Source organism: Pieris brassicae, chromosome 11, assembly GCF_905147105.1.
Source record: "Pieris brassicae chromosome 11, ilPieBrab1.1, whole genome shotgun sequence".
NCBI classification, from domain to species: domain Eukaryota; kingdom Metazoa; phylum Arthropoda; class Insecta; order Lepidoptera; family Pieridae; genus Pieris; species Pieris brassicae.
The window spans coordinates 7,659,735-7,686,162 of NC_059675.1; the positions used below are offsets into that span (position 1 = coordinate 7,659,735).

At 34.6% G+C, this 26,428-nt stretch overlaps 5 protein-coding genes across 13 annotated transcripts in view; 3 read left to right on the forward strand and 2 right to left on the reverse strand.

The window, feature by feature from the left end:
• Positions 1 to 7,468: 7,468 nt before the first annotated feature.
• Positions 7,469 to 26,428, forward strand: part of LOC123716763 — a 33,855-nt gene continuing 14,895 nt past the window's right edge. For 2 of the 7 annotated variants that reach the window (XR_006754610.1, XM_045672660.1), the window contains exons 1-8: positions 8,116 to 8,307; positions 8,493 to 8,768; positions 9,080 to 9,227; positions 20,101 to 20,400; positions 20,737 to 20,895; positions 21,240 to 21,423; positions 24,050 to 24,199; positions 25,111 to 25,226. Coding sequence is in view for 6 of the 7 variants with exons in the window: in XM_045672660.1 (XP_045528616.1) it covers positions 20,313 to 20,400; positions 20,737 to 20,895; positions 21,240 to 21,423; positions 24,050 to 24,199; positions 25,111 to 25,226 (697 nt within the window). In the remaining variant the exon portion in view is untranslated. Of the gene's footprint in view, positions 7,607 to 7,797; positions 8,070 to 8,115; positions 8,308 to 8,492; positions 8,769 to 9,079; positions 9,228 to 18,438; positions 18,512 to 20,100; positions 20,401 to 20,736; positions 20,896 to 21,239; positions 21,424 to 24,049; positions 24,200 to 25,110; positions 25,227 to 26,428 lie in introns of those variants that run through there. The other 5 variants (XM_045672655.1, XM_045672657.1, XM_045672654.1 and 2 more) reach the window with 5 other exon arrangements.
• On the reverse strand, positions 11,766 to 14,498 carry LOC123716767. Its single transcript, XM_045672665.1, has 2 exons — positions 14,087 to 14,498; positions 11,766 to 13,083 (listed from the first exon to the last, which is right to left on the reverse strand). Exons 1-2 carry the CDS (start codon positions 14,217 to 14,219, stop codon positions 12,209 to 12,211), a joined length of 1,008 nt encoding a protein of 335 aa, XP_045528621.1. The 5' UTR covers positions 14,220 to 14,498; the 3' UTR covers positions 11,766 to 12,208.
• LOC123716765 (protein ANTAGONIST OF LIKE HETEROCHROMATIN PROTEIN 1-like) lies at positions 11,812 to 14,085 on the forward strand. Of its 2 annotated transcripts, XM_045672662.1 has the most exons (3): positions 11,812 to 12,119; positions 13,161 to 13,375; positions 13,496 to 14,085. In XM_045672662.1, the coding sequence occupies exons 1-3, from the start codon at positions 11,812 to 11,814 to the stop codon at positions 14,044 to 14,046; spliced, it is 1,074 nt and encodes a 357-aa protein (XP_045528618.1). In that variant the 3' UTR covers positions 14,047 to 14,085. The 2 variants fall into 2 exon arrangements, with proteins under 2 accessions (XP_045528618.1, XP_045528617.1); XM_045672661.1 differs by having other exon boundaries at positions 13,161 to 14,085.
• Positions 14,527 to 16,978, forward strand: LOC123716768. The gene is made up of 2 exons (XM_045672666.1): positions 14,527 to 15,010; positions 16,014 to 16,978. Exons 1-2 carry the CDS (start codon positions 14,878 to 14,880, stop codon positions 16,886 to 16,888), a joined length of 1,008 nt encoding a protein of 335 aa, XP_045528622.1. The 5' UTR covers positions 14,527 to 14,877; the 3' UTR covers positions 16,889 to 16,978.
• LOC123716766 (protein ANTAGONIST OF LIKE HETEROCHROMATIN PROTEIN 1-like) lies at positions 15,012 to 17,285 on the reverse strand. Of its 2 annotated transcripts, XM_045672664.1 has the most exons (3): positions 16,978 to 17,285; positions 15,722 to 15,936; positions 15,012 to 15,601 (listed from the first exon to the last, which is right to left on the reverse strand). In XM_045672664.1, the coding sequence occupies exons 1-3, from the start codon at positions 17,283 to 17,285 to the stop codon at positions 15,051 to 15,053; spliced, it is 1,074 nt and encodes a 357-aa protein (XP_045528620.1). In that variant the 3' UTR covers positions 15,012 to 15,050. The 2 variants fall into 2 exon arrangements, with proteins under 2 accessions (XP_045528620.1, XP_045528619.1); XM_045672663.1 differs by having other exon boundaries at positions 15,012 to 15,936.

Here is a 26,428-nt window from a genome sequence, read left to right on the forward strand (position 1 = left end):
TGCGATCGTAGGTAAATAGCGACGCCACCTCCACGCATTCCAACTCGATCATTTCTTATTAGGTTAAAGCCGGGGATAGAATAGCTGAGGGAGGACAGGGTTGGACACAGCCAAGATTCTGATATAAGGATAGCGTGAATTTCGTTGGATACAAATGTTGTCAACAAGTCCAAATGGTGAGCAGGAACGCTCATATATGTACATATGAATGTAAATATATTGGAAAAAAGAACGAAAATTTGAAGAAAATGTAAATTTTTAAAATGTAACAAATTATCAACGACAATTATTTTTATACTTACAAAAAAACAGTGATTAAAATGTTGTAACATTGATGCATTTTCGCAACTGAAATATGCTCCCTTATCATTTGTTTTATGTATCTTCTTTCTTTAAAGGCAAGTTACGTGCTCACATTATCGGTATTTTTGTCTAAGGCATGCCATAATATGAAAAATCATAGTTAAGAATCCCAAGCTTACACACAAATACATATCACCAGCTGTATACTGTTCAATTTTAATGGCAAAAATTGAGCAATGTAGGCGAAAACCCCCGCTAAAAAATTCTGACTTTATTTTTTCCAGTCTTAACTGATGTGTTGCACAGTGCAGGCGCAACATAACTCGATATGACTCTGGACTAAAGTCTTATAGACTATTTTTAGTTTACAATTATTAAAGTGTTTGTCTTATAATGAAAAAATGGCTTGCTGTATAAGGCTTACTGTGTAAATATTTGTAAAAAATAATAAAAATATAATTAAGACACTACCTCTACATTTTAAATGACTCAACCCTTTTAAATACAAGTCTTATAATACAAGTAATTTCACGCATTGAATAAAAACATCCTTTAGAACCAAAAGAAACGAGGGAAAACGTAGAGAAAGCTAGATTGCTATTGTACGATACACTTTTGTGTTTTGTAAAAACCCCTCAAAGATGTGTGCTCAAGATATCCTTACTATATAGAGCTCTGATCACATTATCATGTTTACAAACAATATATTCTAAGTAATTTTGATGACATACTCCTCCATAAAATATGTTCAAACAGTTCAGGAATGATCCTGAACTTATCACAGTCTGCAATTTTTGAGACGTGAAAGAAAATAATAATAATCTTGTTATGATGGTGTTTTATAACTATGTAATATCATATAGCATAAATAATAGTGATGATGATCAAGTGTTCAATACGAGAAATTCGAAATTCAGTCACTAACCCACATTTCGGTTCCTCGCGAAACAAAAATGTTTGCGGGCCGAGTACACTGACGACTGAGTTCCACCACGTATATTGTCTATAGTCTCACATATAGATATACGAGTACATAATGACAATTCACACTTCTCGTAATACTTTCCGTAAAGCACAGCAAGACAGTTAATAATATTAAAATCAAAATACATAATTGTAATAAAAAAACGTGACTTTCAATTAAAAAGTGTATTTACTTTAAATCTCTTATTTATGAAATAAATCTTGAACAGAGAATAATGTGTCCCTCGTCCCATGGGGTAAAAAGTTTCATTTCGAAAAGAATAGTAAAAACGAATTTATTAATTCTTTTATATAAACTTTAACCGGCTAAAGAACTTGACAATTTATTTTCATGATTTTGTCCTTTCAAAACATTTGAATCAGGGAATAGTGAGATATATTTTATGTGACAATGACCTTTATAAAGGTTGTACATTTTTAATTATGAGACGTAAATAGTTACTACTATAACGATAATTAATTTAGTAAGGAAGCCCTAAATTGAATCTCAGGATTCTGTGTTCGTTATATTATATAAAAAGGATGTAGATTAACATAAGTGAAATTACGTGAAGGTATCAGATATAGTTTAATTACATATTAGTAAGGTGTTACTAGTACGTATTAACGTGACACGTATGTTTAACAATTTCGACTCAATACAAAATCAAAATTATTAAATTCTGAGTACTGGGGCGCTGCATGAAATTTTGTTGATAATAATCTAAATAAAACAAACTATGAATATGCCTTATCCAATGGACGTAATGCGGGCGAGAGCAAACAGTGCTTCACCTATAGCTATCTTAAAATTTGACGCTTTGTGACGTACACCAACAGTATTTGGAACTAGCCCAAATATTTCCTTACCAAAGGACTAAGGGTCTAATATTCAGTGTCGATTTAGCAAAGTATAAATCCCATATTAACGATTTACAATGATCTGAGCGGCATATTTTAACATCAGATGATCCGTGTTATAACTTATGTACCCACCTATAAATACTGTTATTTTTCCCTGGCAAGTAACTAAAGACTTAATCGAATAAACAAATGGGATGATAAGCAGTACAATTTTCGTATACCAATTCATTGTTTACCAACATTACTGAAAAATTATTACCCAATCCATTATTGTCTTTTGTTAAAAGCGTTATTGTACACGCGCCTTTATTCAACGGCAACGTCGAGTCATGTGCTTTGTTATGTCCGATTAATTTTATAATAGTGAACTAGAATATGCATAGTTCATTTCTTGACACTTTAACTAGATTAGTAATTAAATATTATATGTCAAAAGTCACAGGTAAGCTTTGTAAAGTAAATAAGGAAAATTAATGTACTGATTCTTATTAACATAAAGAATATTAAAGAATATTTTGTAGGCATTGAAAATTTGTAAAAGCAAGAAATGTGTTTTGCCCTTTATAAATATATACTAGCACACTAGAACACGCGACATTATTCACCCTGCCTTGTAATAATTCAGACTGCCAGCAATTAAGGAAAAGCCTCAACGTTTTTAACACGTCGACCTCTACCAATTGTATTTGACGGCTTTAACATTCGTAAAGATAAATTAAGAAGCAAAAGAACAGTACTAACGAGCGAAGGTTTCATTATAGGCTAGGGTAAGTTATAAAAACTTTTACGCTTTACGAGGTTCTGTGGGGAACGAATCCTTGCAAATGGCTAGAATTTAGTTTTGGTTAGAGAACTAATACGAAACGGTGAACTTGTTGGGATCCATTTCTTAAATAAACTATTAAATTTATATTACTTGTTATGGAATCCAAACAATTATCCCTTTTTCATTGTTCACTGTAAATAGAATATATTTTATACATTATTCAAGTAATATATGAATACATCAACAAATAGTTGGGCATCAAATTTCAAAATCAGAAGCATAATAGTTATGGCGTTCGTTCAATTTTGACAATGTATGTAAAATCTACGAATAAAATCGATAGATTGACTATTTGGTGATATGTTAGCGTAAATGATGATCGGCTTGTATTTTATGGAATTAATTAAAGCTTCAATGTTATTGTTGTAAATGTTTTACACATTACAAAATTTACACCACAGTTTTTGAATTTACTTCGTTTTTACACTTGAAACTCCCAATACTATGGAGCACTCATTTATAACGAACAAATGAACGAAAAATGCAATTAGTGAGAAAGAAAAACGGCTCACAATGAAAGGAAACTTTTTGAAGACATAAATCTTTCTTGTTTGAATTTAGTTTCGACAGTCAGCCAGCTCATAAAACCCTTTATGTTGTTTTTATATTAATGAAAGTTTGGTTGATGATTATAAAAATGCATAATAAAATTTACCTATATTATTTATATTTAAAATTTTGACACTTCAAGTACTTTTAATTTGTTGATTGATTATTGTGTTGATAATATATAGCTCACATATAGTGTAAAGTAGATTTGTGAAGCTCAGGATCATGCAAACCAAATAATTTAAGACCAATTTCAGAATACATACTAGATACTACATATTACGTAAATCTAGTATTTCACTAGCTGACCTAGAGTGGAGTAACATTTCTATTATAATGTTTTTTCATAGAGGTATTGCATCATTATGGAGCGACCCCGTCCTCCATTTATACCTTGCTAATAACGAAAACTGAGGTCTGAAGAGTTCATTCAATAAAAGAGCCCAAAATCAAAAATTTCAATCGACTATAAAGCTACATAAATTGCAAAATAAATATCCGCTGTTTATAGGGCATTTGTTTTGACAGGCCCTTTTTATTGAAAGAGAATTATCGTTGCACAGATTGGATTCCGCTATCGATATTTAAATGCGGTACGATGTTGGGGATTGCGCGCAATCAGTTCGTCCTTTAATTCGTCACGAATTTTTTGTATGATGATACGTATTAATCGGTTGAGAAATTTCAATTTGGTCAACGTTATTTCAGTAGGGATTTATTAACCGCTGAAATCATTTAAACGCGATTACAATTTATAATACTTGGTAAATCTTAGATTGTACCATAAATTTTTTACACTTCTAGTGAAGTCTTTCATAGACAAGCCAAAAACCTCTGTATGAATGAAATTTGAGGCATGTTCAAGTACTAAGGGTCGATAAGATTATATATTACATACTAAATCTTGGCATTATTGACAAATAACATCTCTCGTTTCAATACAGTATCGTTTCCCAGGCCCATAGAATTTTATATTTCTCGACCCATTTCCATGCTATACGATCTTTTGTAAATTGGTACATTACCCTTATAACTAAACAGGCTTTGTGATCAATGTACGTTGTAATACAATATTTATATCACAATATGAAATGGAGTGTTAGGTATTTATATGGGTAAAAGTTCCATTTTGAACTTTAGTGTAAGTGTGTAGTGGTAATCACTATTTGGGAAAGAAACGTAACAAATAAACTAAGCTTTTTTGTATGTTCATTAGTTAATTCTCTTATTAATAAGAATAACTAAGCAATAAAATGGCCATAAATACAGAGGATATTTTTTATATATTATAAACATATTTTTATTTATATTTCATTGACATATTTTCTTATTATTGGTAATATATAATATATTTTCTTTACTCACAGTGGTTGCCTGGAAGAGATCGCTCGAAAGCGATAAGGCCGCCAGTTGCCCTCCTTTTGATTTAATTATGTTCAATTTTTTATATTGTAGTGTAACGAAGTGTTAATAAATAAATATAGTACGGCATGGCCTTTTCTAGCAGTAAGGGGTCGTATAATTCCGCTCTTTGTGATAATACTCGTAAATCACCGCAAGACCCAAGTTCTTTTGACAGTAGTAGCTTCATGTATTAATACATTCATGTGCTCTTTCCTTTATATCACACTATTTCCTGTTTCTCAATAGAATCGTTAAGAAGCATATACACATAAGAGAAAAGTACGCTTTACGCTTTGAGCTACGGTTTTGTAAAGTATTTACATTTGTTTATGTAATACTTAAAACGTAATCAGAAATTAAAGTTAGAATATTAGGCATGTTTGGCTGTAGCAAATATTATTAGACTGATTTTGTTATTTGACACGATAGGTGATACATTTTTATCATCAAGGCAAAAGTTTTTGTCGGTGTCAAGAACAGGAAACTCACCCGAAACGTATTATAAACTTTTAATATGGACGTGGACAATATTTTCTTTGTTTTAGCCTACATCTCTGTCTAAAATATTACGAAACTACATATTTCTGTTAAATATCAATTTAAACTTAGTGTAAAACATCAGGAAATATACTGAAGTGAATGTAAAGCGTTCCCTAAGTGAAACTCGGAAAGTGTAGACTGTGTTAGAGACACACGGAGTGCCATTTCGTGATATTTGTTTGCGCCTGCGGCTTTATGTAATATAAACAAAACGCATTGGAAACTCTCACAGTTTGTACCGTTGAACCGATTCGAATATTTAACATGGAACCAATTTTGAAAAACATTGTTACTTAAATAGGAGCGTGCCGGATTCAGGTGGAATGTTTCAATTTCACAATCCCTTTTTCTATATCCGTCCATTGCATTGCTCATAAAACCATTTGTTTCCTCCTCCACAGAGATATGAAAAAATATGTTAGGTTTTTTTACTCTTGATGTTTTAAATTAAAACTCTATCAGATATTGTACTTAATTGCTGTCGTGAGTTAAACCTATAAACATTCTTTCAGTAAGCTAATGGTTTTATTACAATAAAAACTCTCTCAATATAATGCAAATAATCCTCGGAGTGATATTATGAGAAAATAAAGTAATAAAAGTTGACCTCCTACAGATGTGGCTATCTCTAATACTTCCAGGAAATGATGAACGGAACCAGCAAGTAAAAGGCATTAAATCTGTCTGGAGCTTTCGATTTGCATTGGGAAAATTGCATTTTCGAACTGGCGGCGACAAGGAGGCGACGTCTGCAAATGTTTGCAAGCTCCCTAAAGCTTTACTTAAGAACCACCTTCATCTTAAAACTTCTCATCCGTGGATAACTTTAATTTTTCACGCTTACTACATAAACAAATGATGGGCTGATTTCATAAGCACATTCTAATGAATTTTCAACGTATTTGTTGAAAATTATTGTATAATGAACTTACTTACTAACCTATTTTAAGTATAATAATTGTAGAAATTCTCATAAATCTTGAAACCATCGGACATATACTATATATATATATAAATGAATCCCTATTTTCCTTGGTCACGGCATCACGCGTGAACGGCTCGACCCATTTCGCTAATTCTTTTTTTGTTGTGTTTGTTATTGACAGGGGAAGGTTCTTATGAAAGAAAATTTCGAGGAAAATTATAAAATTTAAGAATACTTAACGATAAATCATATTAAGTAATCATGACTTTTGTTACGATAGCAATTTTTTTTCAGTGCATAGTGCTTTTACAATTCAAACTTTTTTCATGTAACCTTATGGCGTTTGACATAACATTGACTGAATGCGTGCTGCAAATAACGTCAAAGAGGATGTAGGAAAAATTAATATCTTTTAAAACAAATGCTTTGATCGGAGTTATTATATTGATAAAATACATATAAAATAATTACAGTCGCTAATTGTTTGTGGCATTAATCTTGAACATTTATTTGTCACCTTTTCCCGTTTCGGAATGCCAACAAAGCTATTTATACACGCGCCAGAAAAACAGACAAAGAATGTTGTATATTATATAGCATTTTTAGTTAATTATACCAATTCGAAATCAATATTCATAGTTAAGACAGGACAACGTCCGCTATTAAATAATACGCTTATAAATAATATTTAACAAAACGAGGTTTTAGTCTTCCTCTGTAAGTATTTAATACTGGCTGATATCCAGGCAAAACAAAAGTAAAACAGTTTTAGAACATGTCAAAAGTTTAATTATGGTTTAAAATATAGAAAATTATTGAATAAAAATCTAAATTTGGCGTTTTTTGTGAAAAATTCTTAGTAGAAAACCAAAAAAGAATATAATTCAAAAATGTCGTGCTCTTATGACGACTGTGGAGATTATCAAGTAACACCAGTGCTCATGGCGCCTTGCGACTCCATGCCGTGTTGTGACGGTCCAGCCCTTTGTTATCCCTGTTTGCCTCGCTGTCCAAAAGGCCAAATTGTTTACTGCTGTGAAAGAAAGCCATGTCGGCCACCGAAAGATGAATGTTGTTATCAAACGAAAAAAACGAAGTCCAATGATCGTCAACGAGATCCTGAAAGAGACTGTTCGCCAAACCACTGCTGTCCACCCTGCAAGCATACAACATGTAATCCAGTTAAAACTAAATACGTTATACCATGCTACCGCTATGAAGATGGCCGTATAGTAAGTACTTACATAATACCATTACACATCTACACAACTCTTTTTGGATGAGTTCCAAACATCTCGAATGCGGTGTATATCGGAACCTTACAAACAGCATATTCCTGCATAAAAAATACATTATATTTGTACTTGTGAAATTCCTGAAACCAACACATTCGTATTTAATCTTATTTTGTGGTTGGTTTCAGGAACAGTACATGCCGACACGACACGGTAGGCTACCGGTTTCTGCATACCGTCGAAACGGAATGCAGGATCAAATGCATGGATATAGAGGAGCCATCAGATACTTATGTGCTGGTGGTCATGATTCGTATATGCCTTGTGTTTACACAGCCGTTGAACCTATTCGTAAATTATTTCCGAGGATAACTCAAGAAGTATTACCAGTTAAAAGAAAAAAAGATAAGAAATAAGTGGTCTGCGAATCTATCCCCGCTTCCACGGAAAATTTTAAAAGGTTTTCTTTTGTCTATTAGCGTCACATTTCCAATGTCAATTGGCAGGTTAACCCCATGCCCTCATCTGCCTTAAAACGAAATGGACTTCAAGATCAAAAATTTATTGAAAGTGGTGGCATTGCTTATGTAAGAAAATGTTGGCGCAACGCGCAGTGGAGTGACTATCCATTCGCGTTTGCTGTCAAACCCGCGAAGAAACTCCCCGTCAAAGTCAATAAGAAGCGATGAACGTAGTGGGTGCGTTAATTAATCAATTTTGTCACTTGCAACCACGTTATGGCAGTGAGAAATGATTTTGGACAAGGTCGTTGTGGGTGTATTTTAACGCTAATAAATCTAATTATGTGAGCTAGTGAAATACAAACCCTAGTAGACATTGAGACAACAGATTGTTATCTTTAAACGGCCACTGTCGGTTGCAGGTACAAAAGTTACCCGTGTCTGCATTCAAGAGGAACGGGATGCAAGACCAAGAACACTCAAAACTTTTGGGCACTACAAACTTTCTTAAGAGATGTCCCCGAGATGTAATGATTGAGTGTGACGTTTGTACACAACCAGTAAAACTTAACGACCCAGTTAAAGTACCAGAGCTGCAAAAATCTGAATTATGCTGTAGAGTCTTTAAGAAGAGACCTATCGAGGTCTCTCTTGAGGATATATTAGATGAAGATTAAACTTATGGCAAAACTAATTATGTGGGTAATTTATTTTTAAGAGTAAACGTTTATAGATTATTATGAGTCTTGCAATGTATTCAAACGCTGCCAAACAACTTTTAAACCGTTTATCGTAAGCGGTAAAAAAAAGGAAAAATTCTTTAATAATCTTTATCATCTCTCTTATATCCTCTAATACAAGACGTACTGACCTTGATTGTAGGGTACAATATACAATAACACGGACGGTGTAACATCTTTAGAACCAATGTTTTTTGGTTTGAAATATGTGTCATTCCCAACTACATTACACTTTATAGAAATAAAACTTGCGCTTTATCTTGTTCCAGGTGAACCAACCCACTGTACTCACGCGTAGGGCTTGTGAAGTAGCTGTGGGGTGTAGGCCCAGGCGAAAGCCATTTTTTGAACATTCGTACTGCGCAGACGCAGAGCAGCAGATACATCGATACGTGTCTGAAGATGAGCGGGTATCGTGTTAGTTAATTCATTTTAACTTTTATGTACCTTTTTTATTATGCATAAAGTACTCTAAGTTGAGTTTGGTATAAATTTAATAAAGGCCTTATTGGAAATCATATAGGTGGCTTTTACAAGAGATTAATATTCTAGCAAAAGCCGGCACCTGAATCAATTCCCACGCAATATCCTTTGACAGGGCCAAAGCAAAAAGCCGAATAAACGGTGTCGTTGACGCTCACACTGAGGTGAAATTCAATTTTATTACAACTCACGCCAGGCCAATATAAGTAAACCGGAAAATATTATTACTTACGAGTAATGAGATAGTTTTGTGGGATATAAAATAAATACGTTATGTCAGTAGTGCAAAACATTATAAAAAATGTTATATACTGTCATCATAAATATTAATACGAGAACTAAAAAAAACAGTGATATAAATAACATTATGAACATTTTGTGGGATGTGGCACCTCTAACATTAAAAGCCTAACTATAACACTAATTAATTTTAGTTTATTCAAGAAAAAGTATTGACTATACCTTATATTGTAAGAGAATATTTTATAAATCCTCGTTTACAAAACTAGGACAAACGTTTTAAAATAGCTGAATCAAAAATGTCTATATTGTGTACATTTCTATAAGTTAGTGAAGTAGTTGAAAGGCTCTCTAGCCTCAGTCCTCAAATAACCTTTTTGCAATACAATTCAAACGTTTTCAACAAAACTGTTGCAAGCAGAATAAATATAAATATTGAAAAGATAAATTGTAAGTTTAACAGAAATGTAATGAATGGGTAAGACCCTTATAATTAATATTGGTTTCGTAATTGTACGTTTAGTAATCCAACATTACTACATTTGGACGTAATGTTTACCCGTTATACGTCGAGAGCCTGTTGGATTTATTTCCGAACCCGGATGAAGATGGGATCTTTGTGATTGGGCCAAATAATCCCAACTATTTACGAGCTTTCCTGACTCGTTTCTCGTTTATTGAAGGCTTAATTTATACATAGTCACGTTACATTTTTTTACGAATTCATAAACGCTTGTTTGTTAAGGTAATCAAAAATACATTTGTTATAAGGAATGTACAATTTTCCTTTAAGAACAGTATTTTTGTTTTAATCTTTGATCCGTTTCAGACAGACCTTTTCGTCGCCCGATATCATTCCTTTGGTATATTTTTCTTAGTATGTAGTATTAGATGAAACTGTTATGATATACTGTGACTAATTGTCATAGTAGTAGAATACTCTAAGTGGTAAGCTATCTCAATAGGCCATATTAGTCTTATATATATATTATTGAGAACCCAGAATGCGAAATGTTAAATGAGAACATCAGTACCACTAAAATATAGCCCAGGAAATGTATCTAAAATATAGCTCAGACCATGATTCCCAAGTTAACTGCAATTTTTCGCTATTTATGTAGATCGGATAACGGAATTTAAACTTTCCAGCCTCTTCAGTAATTAACAGAAAGCGCAGTAGCTAGAAACACGAAAAGTTACGAGATAGGAATTTCGTCTTAGGATTTTTTCCTGCGAACTTAATTAAATTTATGGATACCGACGCGAAGTTGACCGCTTATTCAAATTAGGTTATTGATGCTTCGTGAAGTTTAGTCGAATTATCTATAAATATCCTGGGAAATGATCACGTAGGCATTTAAAATAAAATACAAACAGCTTTGAACGTTATAAATCCACGTCCAATTTTTATTTACAAATTGTGTAATTTTAAGTTTTCTATGCTTTTAGTCATCATTTATTTTCTTGTTTGTTTTGTACAGGGTAATTGTTGCTACCATTTCGAGAAAAAGAAAAACGGGAGTGGCTTGAACTACTGTCAGTCGTGTCACTCGTGTCCCCATTACGCAGATTGCGTCCCAGCGAAGGCTATGGAGCCTCCCAAGAACTGCTATTATTACTGTTGTTGATGACAATATTGCAAATTATGTCTTGTTCAACGTGAATCTAAACAATGTGGCGGCTATGTTATTAAAGTTTTATTATTTTTTTGTTTTAATTTTAGTTACAATTGCCGTAAAAGTGTTTCATAATATGAAACACACCATACAGTTATACGCCATATCTATGGTGTATATGGAATATATTGATCGAGGCCTACACAAGATTTAAAAGTGGAATTAACAGCATATAAATACAATCAATATAAGACAAAAAACTATATCAACTCAAACTGCTTTATGTAGGACTATTGTTCTATACAGTTAAGACTAGGTACCTAGTAAATTTAATTTAGTCTGCCGTTACCTTAACAGGGCGCAGTCATTGGCAAGTTGCAATCAGTATTAGCGGCAACATTTGGTTGAACAATAAGGGCCGGCGCCCACTGCCGGCACGGCGTGGCATGGCACGGCAGAGCATCCCGCGGCATGCAATGGCATCCTGCGGCGTGCAGTGGCATCCCGCGGCGTGCAATGGCATCCCGCGGTGTTCCGCATCCTGCTGAAAGCCCAGCCACTCTGGTTAGTTTTGCTCCGCGCGTATTCGAAGTTGGTTGTGTTTTTGCTCCGCGCGTATTCGAAGTTGGTTGTGTCGCAAAAGAACATTTTGTTGTGTCGTTATGGTTGACTGGGATTTAGTATTAATAGCACTTCTAGCTGAAGATGAAGAGAGACAAATAAGAACTGCTAATTTGACGAACAGACAACTCTGGGTGCATAATTTATGGAGAACAAGATCTACAAATGGTGAATTCAGCAACTTATTTAATGATTTGAGATACGACATCCGAAAATTCTATGATTATTACAGAATGGACTATGAAAAATTTGAAAAGTTAAGTGATTTGCTAAAATCGCATATAAAGAAAATCAAAACTAATTTTCGATCGCCTATACCTGTTACAGAGAGATTGTCTGTATGTCTAAGGTTAGTAATTGTTTTTTATAATCAGCTATCTATGATCACAAATGTACCTACAGTACAGTATGATAAAAAGCGAAAGTATTATAAAAAATTTAGTTTTCATAATCCGGCAATTGAATATTGGAGTTATTGTCATATATATCACTATTATTTTGATGTCTGGATATAGGAGTAGGTATGTATTCTATATGAGTAGTACCATAGTTTGGTTCGGAGTTATATTGTTGTTCGGGCTTATTAAATGAAGAAAAATTGTGTAAAGGATTTCTTCTTTCGATAGTTGTATTATGGGTTCTGGCAACAGAAGTTGGTGCGTATTGCTGAGATGAATGAAATTCATTTGAAATATCGAATCCTGAACTTGATGTCGAAGGACGACTTCGCTGCACAACTGAACTTAACTCCACATTTTCCAAATGCTTTATTTCTGCATCAGTAACAATACGTAAAACATCGCGTTTTATTTCAGCTTGTAATTTTGGTGACAAAGTCTTCGCTGTTGCCGCCATTGCTTGAAAAAATATCTCCATAGGATGTTGTTCCTTCTTTTGGTTTTCAATGTATTTTTTTAATATTTCTGCTGTTGTTTCTGTATACTGTGTTTGCGATGACATGTATGATCGCTGACGAACATGTCTAGCTGGTCTAGAATCTGATGCATGGGATGAACACGACATTTGAGATACAGGCGATTGTGCTTCAGGAAAATTAACAGTTGATGCTATATTGGGAGGTTGTGTATTTTCGATATTCTGCGTATCTTCGGAAAGCTGTGTATCGTCGGAAGAAGAGTCTAAATTTGAGAGCTGAGGTCTATCTTGAAAAAACTTTTGCAGAAATTCAAGTTCCTTTTCAAATTTAATTGGTCGCCTCTTTTTGGCAGCGTCACCGCTTTTGGACACCCTGTTTTTTAAGGCTTTTCTATAATTGTTACGAAGGCAGCTCCATGCCTTCTGACATTCTTCATCTGTAACAAGAATGAAGTATTTTAAATAACACACGCTTTTAAGTCGTCTACTAATGTTTTTTTTTGTTTTGTTACAGGTATCTAATAACAGGAGCTTCTTTTAAGTCTTTAGCTTTTAGCTATCGTATGGGATTCACTACTGTGCGTAAAATAGTCCACGAAACCTGTCAAGCAATATTTACTGTATTAAGATCTACTGCATTGCCGAAACCCACGAGCCAACAATGGCAGTCAATTGCAACCGACTTTGATAAATTTTGGAATTTTCCTAACTGCATTGGGGCCATAGATGGTAAGCATTTCAAGATTAGAGCTCCTAATAACAGTGGAAGTATGTATATCAACTACAAGAAGTTCTTTAGCATCGTTTTATTAGCTGTCGTGGATGCAAAATACAAATTTGTGATTGTAGATGTCGGAGCATATGGTCGAAATAGCGATGGCGGTATACTTCAAAGCTCCAAATTTGGTTCGAAACTACGTAATGGTTTTTTAAGCATACCACCGGAAAAAGCTTTACCACATTCAACTCAAAAATTACCCCACGTATTTGTTGCTGATGAAGCCTTTCCACTAACAAAAAATATTATGAGACCATACCCCTCACATCTTTTAAATGATGAAAAAAAAAGGATATTCAATTATCGCTTAAGTCGAGCACGGCGTATTGTAGAAAATGCTTTTGGAATGTTACAAGAAAGATTTGAACTATTTCAAAAAGGTATAAAAGTTCAACCAAAGTACGTTAACAACATTATACTAGCAAGCACGTGTTTGCATAACTTTATCATTGATGATCATTCTATGGAGGCACTTGGCTCTAATACTAATAATGCAATCGATAGAACCAATGATACAGTTTTCAATAATCTGGAAGGGATGGTTGTAAGAGATTGTTTCACGGAATATTTTTCTAATGTTGGTAACGTGTACTGGCAAAATGAAATTGTTAATAGATGTTAGTTTCTATTTCTGACAAAAAATAAATAAAAAAATAACTTACGTGTTGTATTCATTTCTTCTGCAATTTTCTGCCATGCGTTCCTTTTCATATGTTGATCCATGTAGAAACGAGAGGAGACATCGTATATACACTCATGCGAACGAACCAGATTAATCAATTTCTCTTCATCCATTTTCCCGTATTTTACGTGAAGTAATTTACTGTATCGCGTACGCACGTGCTAATTACTTGCCACGCTCAGTCAGTGTGAGAGAAAAAATCGCGCGCGCCAGTGCGTTTTCTCCCTCCCTTGCCCCCGCGCACCGACCGGAATGCGCCCCATCGAAATGCTGCACAAGTTTCAACCTTATTTCAACTAGCTAGCAATCATAATTCCTCGATCCAAAAATGACCCATATGTCTCACGGGATGCAATGGCGTGCCGCGGAATCCCGTGGAATGAAAAGGCAAGTCACGTCATACCGCCGCATTTTGATACCACGATGCCGCGACGTGCCGCAGGATGCCGCGGCATGACGCGACACGCCGCAGGATGCGGCGGTATGACGTGACTTGCCTTTTCATTCCACGGGATTCCGCGGCACGCCATTGCATCCCGTGAGACATATGGGTCATTTTTGGATCGAGGAATTATGATTGCTAGCTAGTTGAAATAAGGTTGAAACTTGTGCAGCATTTCGATGGGGCGCATTCCGGTCGGTGCGCGGGGGCAAGGGAGGGAGAAAACGCACTGGCGCGCGCGATTTTTTCTCTCACACTGACTGAGCGTGGCAAGTAATTAGCACGTGCGTACGCGATACAGTAAATTACTTCACGTAAAATACGGGAAAATGGATGAAGAGAAATTGATTAATCTGGTTCGTTCGCATGAGTGTATATACGATGTCTCCTCTCGTTTCTACATGGATCAACATATGAAAAGGAACGCATGGCAGAAAATTGCAGAAGAAATGAATACAACACGTAAGTTATTTTTTTATTTATTTTTTGTCAGAAATAGAAACTAACATCTATTAACAATTTCATTTTGCCAGTACACGTTACCAACATTAGAAAAATATTCCGTGAAACAATCTCTTACAACCATCCCTTCCAGATTATTGAAAACTGTATCATTGGTTCTATCGATTGCATTATTAGTATTAGAGCCAAGTGCCTCCATAGAATGATCATCAATGATAAAGTTATGCAAACACGTGCTTGCTAGTATAATGTTGTTAACGTACTTTGGTTGAACTTTTATACCTTTTTGAAATAGTTCAAATCTTTCTTGTAACATTCCAAAAGCATTTTCTACAATACGCCGTGCTCGACTTAAGCGATAATTGAATATCCTTTTTTTTTCATCATTTAAAAGATGTGAGGGGTATGGTCTCATAATATTTTTTGTTAGTGGAAAGGCTTCATCAGCAACAAATACGTGGGGTAATTTTTGAGTTGAATGTGGTAAAGCTTTTTCCGGTGGTATGCTTAAAAAACCATTACGTAGTTTCGAACCAAATTTGGAGCTTTGAAGTATACCGCCATCGCTATTTCGACCATATGCTCCGACATCTACAATCACAAATTTGTATTTTGCATCCACGACAGCTAATAAAACGATGCTAAAGAACTTCTTGTAGTTGATATACATACTTCCACTGTTATTAGGAGCTCTAATCTTGAAATGCTTACCATCTATGGCCCCAATGCAGTTAGGAAAATTCCAAAATTTATCAAAGTCGGTTGCAATTGACTGCCATTGTTGGCTCGTGGGTTTCGGCAATGCAGTAGATCTTAATACAGTAAATATTGCTTGACAGGTTTCGTGGACTATTTTACGCACAGTAGTGAATCCCATACGATAGCTAAAAGCTAAAGACTTAAAAGAAGCTCCTGTTATTAGATACCTGTAACAAAACAAAAAAAAACATTAGTAGACGACTTAAAAGCGTGTGTTATTTAAAATACTTCATTCTTGTTACAGATGAAGAATGTCAGAAGGCATGGAGCTGCCTTCGTAACAATTATAGAAAAGCCTTAAAAAACAGGGTGTCCAAAAGCGGTGACGCTGCCAAAAAGAGGCGACCAATTAAATTTGAAAAGGAACTTGAATTTCTGCAAAAGTTTTTTCAAGATAGACCTCAGCTCTCAAATTTAGACTCTTCTTCCGACGATACACAGCTTTCCGAAGATACGCAGAATATCGAAAATACACAACCTCCCAATATAGCATCAACTGTTAATTTTCCTGAAGCACAATCGCCTGTATCTCAAATGTCGTGTTCATCCCATGCATCAGATTCTAGACCAGCTAGACATGTTCGTCAGCGATCATACATGTCATCGCAAACACAGTATACAGAAACAACAGCAGAAATATTAAAAAAATACATTGAAAACCAAAAGAAGGAACAACATCCTATGGAGATATTTTTTCAAGCAATGGCGGCAACAGCGAAGACTTTGTCACCAAAATTACAAGCTGAAATAAAACGCGATGTTTTACGTATTGTTACTGATGCAGAAATAAAGCATTTGGAAAATGTGGAGTTAAGTTCAGTTGTGCAGCGAAGTCGTCCTTCGACATCAAGTTCAGGATTCGATATTTCAAATGAATTTCATTCATCTCAGCAATACGCACCAACTTCTGTTGCCAGAACCCATAATACAACTATCGAAAGAAGAAATCCTTTACACAATTTTTCTTCATTTAATAAGCCCGAACAACAATATAACTCCGAACCAAACTATGGTACTACTCATATAGAATACATACCTACTCCTATATCCAGACATCAAAATAATAGTGATATATATGACAATAACTCCAATATTCAATTGCCGGATTATGAAAACTAAATTTTTTATAATACTTTCGCTTTTTATCATACTGTACTGTAGGTACATTTGTGATCATAGATAGCTGATTATAAAAAACAATTACTAACCTTAGACATACAGACAATCTCTCTGTAACAGGTATAGGCGATCGAAAATTAGTTTTGATTTTCTTTATATGCGATTTTAGCAAATCACTTAACTTTTCAAATTTTTCATAGTCCATTCTGTAATAATCATAGAATTTTCGGATGTCGTATCTCAAATCATTAAATAAGTTGCTGAATTCACCATTTGTAGATCTTGTTCTCCATAAATTATGCACCCAGAGTTGTCTGTTCGTCAAATTAGCAGTTCTTATTTGTCTCTCTTCATCTTCAGCTAGAAGTGCTATTAATACTAAATCCCAGTCAACCATAACGACACAACAAAATGTTCTTTTGCGACACAACCAACTGCGAATACGCGCGGAGCAAAAACACAACCAACTTCGAATACGCGCGGAGCAAAACTAACCAGAGTGGCTGGGCTTTCAGCAGGATGCGGAACACCGCGGGATGCCATTGCACGCCGCGGGATGCCACTGCACGCCGCAGGATGCCATTGCATGCCGCGGGATGCTCTGCCGTGCCATGCCACGCCGTGCCGGCAGTGGGCGCCGGCCCTTATTCTATATATTGTATTAATATTATGAATTTAAAAAAATTCATAACATTTTCTATATTGTAATTTGGGCTCTTTTGGCGATCTGAATTGAAAAGGGATTTTAACTAAAATCATTCTCTTTGCAACGAAGCTTAAGCACAGTTTGATAGAACGACAACTAAATCATCAATGTCCATTAATACAATTAAACGATTTACGTTTACTACACAGATATTAACATAAAAGACACTAATAAAACTATAAAGACGTAAGTGGTCCTTAATACTGAAAGTTGAGTTTCTTGTAGATAATAATTATACTATTTGTTAGGTACTTCACGACATTTGTCCTTTTTCAAAAATATTCATTTAGCTGATTAGTGACCATCAGTATGTGCTCGCTCAGACATGGTGAAAACGCGCGATTGTCAGGTCGTGTGGCTTGAACCGCAAAAATGTCGACTATTCAAACATTGGCGGTTAGTTAGCGATCAGTTTCAAGATGGAAGTCGAAGACGAACTAGCGTTTCTGTGTTTTATACAGAAACTAAAGAAAAGGCATCTAATATCATACATCATTGGGTGCATCCAATATTAAGGGATCGACTGACACATGGCCAATTTGTAATCAGCACACTGAAGATTCCATATTGTTGGTCTTTTCTCCACTTCATCAATACATAACTCAGTGTCAAAGCGATCCATAGCGAGTCGTGAGCTCATGTTGCATGTCTGCTCATGTTGTGACATGTTAATCGCGCGGTGCCTGCAACGCAAATGAACGCTGAGTAAGATCTTCGTAGTAATGGAAGCGCGCGGGTGCCGCACGATTCTATTTTCTAGCGGTTGTGGTATGTGTGGACGATTATATAAACACATATGTAAATAAGATCCGCGCAGTTCCCGTGTGATTTTCAAACCGCGTAGTTCCCGCCGTGTCTGAACAAGGCCTCCGAACAAGGCCTATAGCTTTCGCCATGTTCGCTCAGCTGGTGATAAGGTAAGCTACATTACACATCGATGGGCAGAGACCGCTCTCTAAAGAGAAGGCAGTGGTGGTCAGTTTGGACAATGCGAAAGCCTTCGATCGGGTTTGGTACGAGGCGCTTCTCTCAAAACACCTTGGAAAACTGTCCGTGAAATTGTGTCAATAGATATCTTGTTTTTTGGCTGATCAGAACATCATTGTCGACGGCGCGTGTTCCGACAGACCCATAAATGCCGGAGTTCCTCAAGGCTACTTGTGTAGCTATTGTGTAGTGGTGTACTTTTTCCGTGAATGATCCTCCTGCATATTAATGATATGTTGCAGTCAAGCAACGGTAATTGCTATGCGGTTTACAGCACTGCGAGTACCTTTCATACCGGCCGTGCTAATATTTCTCGGGTAGTGTCGGAACAAAGTTATGTTTGATATCGAGAATCTTTTACATGTCTCGGACTCAGGTCGATTTTATTTAGTCGAATTTAACCCAATGAAGACAATATGTGCCTTCACCGCAAAAAAGAATCCCTTCGGCTCGACTTGTCGACGACCCGATTTTGCTCTTTCTGATCGGCTTGATCCTTTGGCTCTGCGTAGGTGGTTGTCTTAGCATCTTCTATCGCATTTATCATGGGGAATGCTCTGAAGAACTGTTTAAAATCCATGGGACTGTTTTTTCGTGTTCGGGTCATAAGTCATAATGAAGCCATGTTTCACCTATAGTTATCGAGGCAAAAATGGGTTAAGATCTTGTTGTAACGAGGGCTTAGTGAAATTCTCAGCATCTCAGTGACTCTACGCATCAGAAAGCATTTTGGGGCGCCCAGCGCGCTGGCACCTTTTTCAATCTTCATTCCTTCTGCTATAAAACCAAATGTAAACCGACGATCGAAGACAATATTATCATGTCTTTGTTTATCAGCTTCGTTTCTCCAATTTTACACAATTAAACTTTTAAATTTCTATTATTATATCTAATTTCTGGGCTATGCATGTCAGTATTCTATTTATTTCCAACAGCTTCGTTTCTCCAATTTTACACAATTAAACTTTTAAATTTTTATTATTATATCTAATTTCTGGGCTATGCATGTCAGTATTCTATTTATTTCCAAGGAGAATGTATCGCATTATCACTATTTATTTAACATCCCTTGTATATAAAAAAAACTATGCATATTTCTATAAGAGTTAACCTTTCAACGTAAAAGAAACTACTTGTCAATAAAGACTACTATATATTCCCTATACCCGAGCGGTACATATACCAGAGCGGACCGGGTGCCTCAACTCAACTGAATTTCCGAACGATATTTCCGACATGCCTGATATCGATTGTCTAGCGCTATTTTATCTTACATTTTTAAATAACGTTTACATAATTAGTATACTGTAATAAACCTATTCACATTATAATTATTGTTTACTTAAAAAAACTTCGTCTTCATCTTTTACTTCGTTCTGAAACATTTCTTTCATAAAAAAACAATCAAATAAATGTTATCTGTATGTCGGGGTCATTCCGTCGCTGAAAGAAATATTATACAGTTTTGTATGTAGCAAGCAGTAAATTTTTCAAATATAAGAATATTACTTTGTTCCAGACAACGCGCTGGCCGAAATGCGAAACGAAATCAAATGAAATCGGGAGATTCGGCAAGATTTGTAATAAAACTTCGATGAACTAACTCTACCGATATAATAAAAGATTTAGGGTCTACTCGATCATGTATATAGCGTTATTCTATTTGTTTGTGAGTGACTCGTGAGCCAATGAGAAGGAGACGTGGGTCGGCGCGGTGACTTGCCGCGCAATATGCGCCGACCGGTGGTGCTACTCGCCGTTCTGTACGCCGCTGTTACAGCGCAGATTGCATGGACACCGATTTTTTTGGATGGCAGTAGTACGTATTTTAATAGAGGTTATATTTTTTAATTAATATATCTTATATTATTTTTCCAGTGCTCCAAAGTTAACTGTATTCTTAATACCGAACCTAAAAAATTACAAAAAAGTGTATGTATCTATAAATATCCTCTAAAATAATTAAAAGTCACTATTAATAATTAAAGATGTCCCTAACAACTTGCCATCTCCCAACACTAATGAGAATTATAAAGTTTTAATGTGAATAATTTAGCTAAACGAACAATTTTTCATCTATATATTATTTATGGGTCTAAGAATCTATACTTAATCGTAATTTTGGGGTTAAATTGATATGTATGATGACGATCAGGTCAGGTCGATCTATGGACGCAGACCTCGTCGGGTTGTGCGTGCCCTGGTACAGGGGATGAAGAGTGCGCGTGCTGCGTACGTGACGGTGCGTGTCCTTGCGACGTTATCGCACCTTCACGCTGTGCGCAATGCGGTCTAGAGCAGTATTGTTCCAACAGTAAGTATGAGACTGCTTCCTCTCTGTTATATTATAATAATTTTATTTTTCGATCGTTATATACGTAATATGATAAGGAATATTTGTATAGAACTTAAAGTATTTAGACTATAAATTAATAGAGAATGAGGGCTATTGCCTCAATAAATAAATGCGGTAAACGATATTCAATTTTACATTTATTTCAATATTATTAATTTGATATCCTGGTAGAATTAATAGTTGCTTAATATAAACAAATTGGATAATATATACTAGCAGACTTTCTTATCAGGATATAGATCGGATTTAATATATTATCATACTGTTAATAGCCAAATTTTAGTTACGTTATAATTTTCTAGTGTGCAATATCACAATCGACTCCCGAGTGCTCAAAAATAAATCGGGCAAGACTTTCGGACAGATAAAGTCACCATCCATCGAGGGACCGGATTCTTGTTCGTATCTCCTACAACCAGACGCCGGACAACGAGTGGAAATACAAATCTACCGTCTTCTGGCTGTGGGAAGATTTAATGGCACTAGGTATTTTTATAGTAAATTATTTAGCGGCTCATGCTTGTCCTTTACCGAAGCTGTACCGATCAAACATCCAAGTTACGTTTAAATTAAGAATAGATAATAATCGAAGGTTTATAAAGAATGATTACTTTGAAAAGTTTGGTTTATTTTAGAGTACAACTATCATTCTTATCGTTTAAAGCAATGAAAGTCGTACGCTTTCACGGTAAGGTAAGATGTGGGTTTAATATAGAGAGCCTTATTACCTAATAAGTCTGTCTCGTAAGTTTGCTAAGTCTTCTGCTAGGTTTATTCGCTTGCTAAGATGTGCTATTCTAATCTTATCTTAATTTAGCGCGGCTTATTGTCGATTCTCAGTAATAGTTAATTATAATAACGCGGGTATATAAAAAGTGAACTAAATTATAAAACGTTTATTAGAATGATGATTGCTAATTTCTTCTAATAAATTGACGAACTGATTAAAACTGAGACTGAAACTATACTGAAGTACAGTTGTATGTAGTCGTACGTTATTTCCACTTTTGAAATTAGAATATCGTGAATCAAGTAAATAAATAATTGTTAAAAAAGTGCATTTTCTAATAACATAATCTTAATATTATCCACGCTGATGACAGTGAAAGGGAAGCCATTTTGTTTTTATAAGGTCAGAGCTCAAGCTTCCTGAAGGATGCCTGACCTTAAACTGTTGCTGTGTTTGCTTTCGCTGTGTGTTTACTGAGAGTTATTATTATTCAAGCACACTCGTTAAATAAAATTATTTGAACTGAAAGCGCTGATGGTACTCTATATAAAACGACTATTGAAGAAATATAAGAAAATTCGGTGAATTACTCAATATTTTTTTTATTATAAAGTTAACCTCATTGTTTCTCTTTTGTTTCCTCAAAATATCTATTGTTGCTAGAAGTACCCGTTTCTAGGTTACAAACGGGTATATGAAATCTATTTCTAAGTTCAGTTTCATTTATAGTTTACGTTTCTATTAGTACCACAAATTATAATTATTATTTTAAAACAACTGAAGTTAACACATAAGAAAATTATTGATAGAATTGTTATTGTATACTTCGGAATTATTAAACTTAGGTTTTCAATGCTTTTGCTTAGTGATTTGTAATAGCATAGAATATAGAAGCTAAGGTAATTTGGGTCGTGTTATTATTTGGACCAACGACTGTTTTTAATTCAACAACACACAAGCAACTTGAGGGATTTTACAAGATTTTTTTGAGATAGGAATCATAATTTTGTAGTTCAAATTATAGTATATATTTAAATAATAAATGCCAGTGGAATTGGATTTCGAGTCTGCAGAGGCTACTACATATTTATGCATAACTGAGGTTCCAGCTAATACAGAAACAGCGCAAGTTTCTTACAAAAATAAATCAAATACAGAGTGTATTATAAGCCCACAGACATTCACGAATGCTTCAAGTGTAATACAACTTTTGTTTGAATAGATTTTGATTTTGTACCACATGACTTGACATGAAACAATGTACCATGTATCACAAAATAATTGTAATCTAGCAACACCCAACACAGGGGCTCCCTAGTGTGGAGACTAGCGTTAGATCAATTTTGTCACAACCATATTTATGTCATGAATAGAGTTTTATTAATATAAACAAATAAAGGAATTCTACTAATAAAATATACGGACACTAAGAAGCCGTGATCAAATTAGAAAAGTATTGATTTATCTATATATATCTACTAGTATACATTACATACATCGATACACATTCTCATATCTCGATTTCTCAGGTTCGTCATCAAATATTTTTAAAACGCCCGTAAAGGACCATTTTAACAATTGTTAAAATTCAAAATGAATTTCCTATTAATTTTGAAATCACTATAACAAACTTATATATGCGATTTATTTTTGGCAACCACAGGGATTAATTTACAGCCACTACTTAGTAAACGCGGTATTATTAAATAAATAGAACCAGTATTTCATTAATTAGTTATAAAGGGTGTAGAACTCTTGTGGGAAAACATTGAATAAAAAATTATGCGAATAAGATTACGTCTTAGTATTGTCTTTTGTTAACATAGCTTTTACACATTAAGAAAACACTTTTTTAAACGGATTGAAGCTATGTATTATTATTATAACCTTATAATTATTTACATAATTTTAAATTTAAATTTTTACGACGACGTCGATTTAGTCGATACCAACTCCGGGGAAATAAATACAGATAACACAACTTTCTCTACAGCTGTGGTACTTTTGATATTCAACACCTTTTGGTGTCTTTGGTGTCAAAGGGTCTTCAGCGTGACCACGCACGCTGTAAAGCACGCGAAACGTCGGAAAAATTTAAAATTATGTAAATAATTATAAGTTTATAATAATAATACATAGCTTCAATCCGTTTAAAAAAGTGTTTTCTTAAGATTACGTCTTATTAAAATTCATATATACATCTACTTCAGTGCTAAAGGAAATTAATGATTGATTAAATTCTTATCTTTGGCAGAACTAGAGTCCCGCCATGAACTTTATAATTAATCATAGTTTAAAGTACTAACATAGTTATTATGCAAGATTGTTTCTTCTATGGAATTTGTGACTGAAATAGGTTCATCATAATCTTTATTATATTAGTTGCGCGGGAGGATGGCTGCAGTTAGGAGGCGCGAGTGCTGTGCAGGACGCAACTGGTGCTGCAGAAACGAGACTGTGTGGTAGCAACGAAAGGTACACACCGCCGGTGGTTCTTTTTGCAGACTACGGTGCTGCCATTTTAGACTTTAAGTAAGTATTTTCTATCATTTCTATTATTAAATTAATATCAAATTAATTTTTTACTTTAAATTTGAATTATAATAATTATAAATATAATATATATTTCCATCGAAGAATTGAAGCGCCAATTGTTTAAATCTACGTTTATTCGCTCGAATTTTTTTACCACAATTTAATATTCCTGTTTCGGTATTGCAATATGAGGCCACGTATTGAGTGTTGGGTTTCAAGTCAATAACAGAACCCAACAGTATCGTCATTATTGGACATTGTTTGACTGATTAATCAGAGGTAACACTTTTGAATAATGCAATAGCTAACAAACATGTATGAACCGTTTAGAGTGAAAAGTTTTAGACAGAATATGTCTCAGTTAAATGAAAAGTTCATATGTGTATTGCTTAAGTATATACAATTACGCCTTGGTTGTACCACCATATACATACCACGATACCGATTCTTTTTATAAAGTGCGTTTTTTTCACTTAACGAAGGTTAATGAATTTAATATGTTACATTACTTTCCTCACTATCATACTACATCCGTTCTTTGTAATATTATGCAAATAAAAGTGGAGAATCCTTATTGAAATCCAATTATTATTGAACCTTATAAAACAATAATATTACAGTTCGATGAGGCGGGGCGGATCTTTCTACGTCATTCTTTCTTTATAGCTGTCTGTATATTTCCAGGCTGAATAGTTATTGTTCAGCTTGTCTAGTTATGTGCATTTCATTAACCAAACATTGACCAGCCACAGCGGCGGTTATAAATATATAACATTCTTTAGCTTAATATTAAAGATAGATTCTTAGCTTATAAAAATTATATCCTGATAGATATATCTAATAGTGACTTATTAGACTGACTGACACGAAGGCTTTACCAATTATCAATGTTAAAATTATATTGACAGAATAACGGAGAAAACAGTAAGATCGCAGTTCCTGGCATTCTTCAGTTTTACGTCTCTGAGCAATACCCAAGGCGTTGGGTTTCATCCACGAGGTGGCTCTAGAATCCCTCACACGGGTAAATCGATTGTTTTATTATGAGATAACCTATAAACTCTCTTATATACTAGCTATAAGATGACACATAATTCCAAATTTATTTGATGACAGATTAAATGCAAATTTATAAAATTTGAGTGTAATGTTTGATGATTTATTATTATTCTTTTAGAGGTATCGACTAGTTAAAAAAATCCGTTTTGGACTACAGACACTCTTTAATTTACTGCCCCATTACTAGTATCATAGTAATATCACCAACGATCAATGTATATGCGGAATATGAACGGAAAACGTTAACCAGTAATAACTATTACGACCACATAAAAGTCTGAGAAAGTGAAAAGATAAAGGAGTATTTATTGGTTTTCGAAGGATTTTTCCATAATAACACAAGTGTGGACAAAGGTACGACCCTCGTCAGAACCATACTATACACAACTTTACAAAGATACCCCTGTGGACGCAATGTACCACAATATAATGTATCATAGGGAGCTCCTTTTATTACAGCGCGTTGCTCCTTTTGTCATGTCATATTAATTCATCAAATACGCGTAGAGACAAGTAAGAAGATTTAATTATGAAACAGATATTACAATTCTTCAAAATTAATTCTGTAGTCTATAATTGTGATGATTTAAAAGATGACGGACATGAAAAGCCGTTTTATTTAAAGATTGAACTGCACGTGTAATAAATGTTTCTATGTCAAGTGAAACAGAAGAGGCTATACATAGGATGGATCCTAGAAATTTAATATTTTTCATAATGACGTTCTCGACGGGAAATAATGTAGCTTAGTTTATCTGGTACGTGCGATATGAACAGTGAGTACTGAAATTGCACGCGATGATGTGACAACCCCGGCAGCTCGAGAATACGGAAAATTGTTTCCACTAAGCTGAAATGGTGCATTTTTGCCACGTTTTACTTCGTTTAGATGCTCTTTTGAAAAGCTTTTCACGTTCATTCAAACTCTTTACACATTCTGGTTTGAGAGATAAAATATAAAGAAAATGTATGTATTTGAGGACTCTTTAATCCTTCTCTCCTTCGTAAAGAAATTTAAAAATGATCTGCCTTCTTTATGTTCTTAGTTATGCTAACCCATGCATTGTCATTTGTATGGTCTTATTAAACGTAATGAAAGTGTACGATTACGATTAATACGATTTTTCATCAAAGTAAATTTATAGGGAAAAATAAAATAGCAATGAC

Excerpts from the sequence above, each read along its gene's own strand:
- LOC123716768 (XM_045672666.1), top strand. The coding sequence starts at position 14,878 with ATGGATGAAGAGAAATTGATTAATCTGGTTCGTTCGCATGAGTGTATA. Across the intron at positions 15,011-16,013 it reads AGAAGAAATGAATACAACAC|ATGAAGAATGTCAGAAGGCA; the intron begins GTAAGTTATTTT and ends TTCTTGTTACAG.
- LOC123716765 (XM_045672661.1), top strand. The coding sequence starts at position 11,812 with ATGGTTGACTGGGATTTAGTATTAATAGCACTTCTAGCTGAAGATGAA. Across the intron at positions 12,120-13,160 it reads AGATTGTCTGTATGTCTAAG|GTATCTAATAACAGGAGCTT; the intron begins GTTAGTAATTGT and ends GTTTTGTTACAG.
- LOC123716766 (XM_045672663.1), bottom strand. The coding sequence starts at position 17,285 with ATGGTTGACTGGGATTTAGTATTAATAGCACTTCTAGCTGAAGATGAA. Across the intron at positions 15,937-16,977 it reads AGATTGTCTGTATGTCTAAG|GTATCTAATAACAGGAGCTT; the intron begins GTTAGTAATTGT and ends GTTTTGTTACAG.
- LOC123716767 (XM_045672665.1), bottom strand. The coding sequence starts at position 14,219 with ATGGATGAAGAGAAATTGATTAATCTGGTTCGTTCGCATGAGTGTATA. Across the intron at positions 13,084-14,086 it reads AGAAGAAATGAATACAACAC|ATGAAGAATGTCAGAAGGCA; the intron begins GTAAGTTATTTT and ends TTCTTGTTACAG.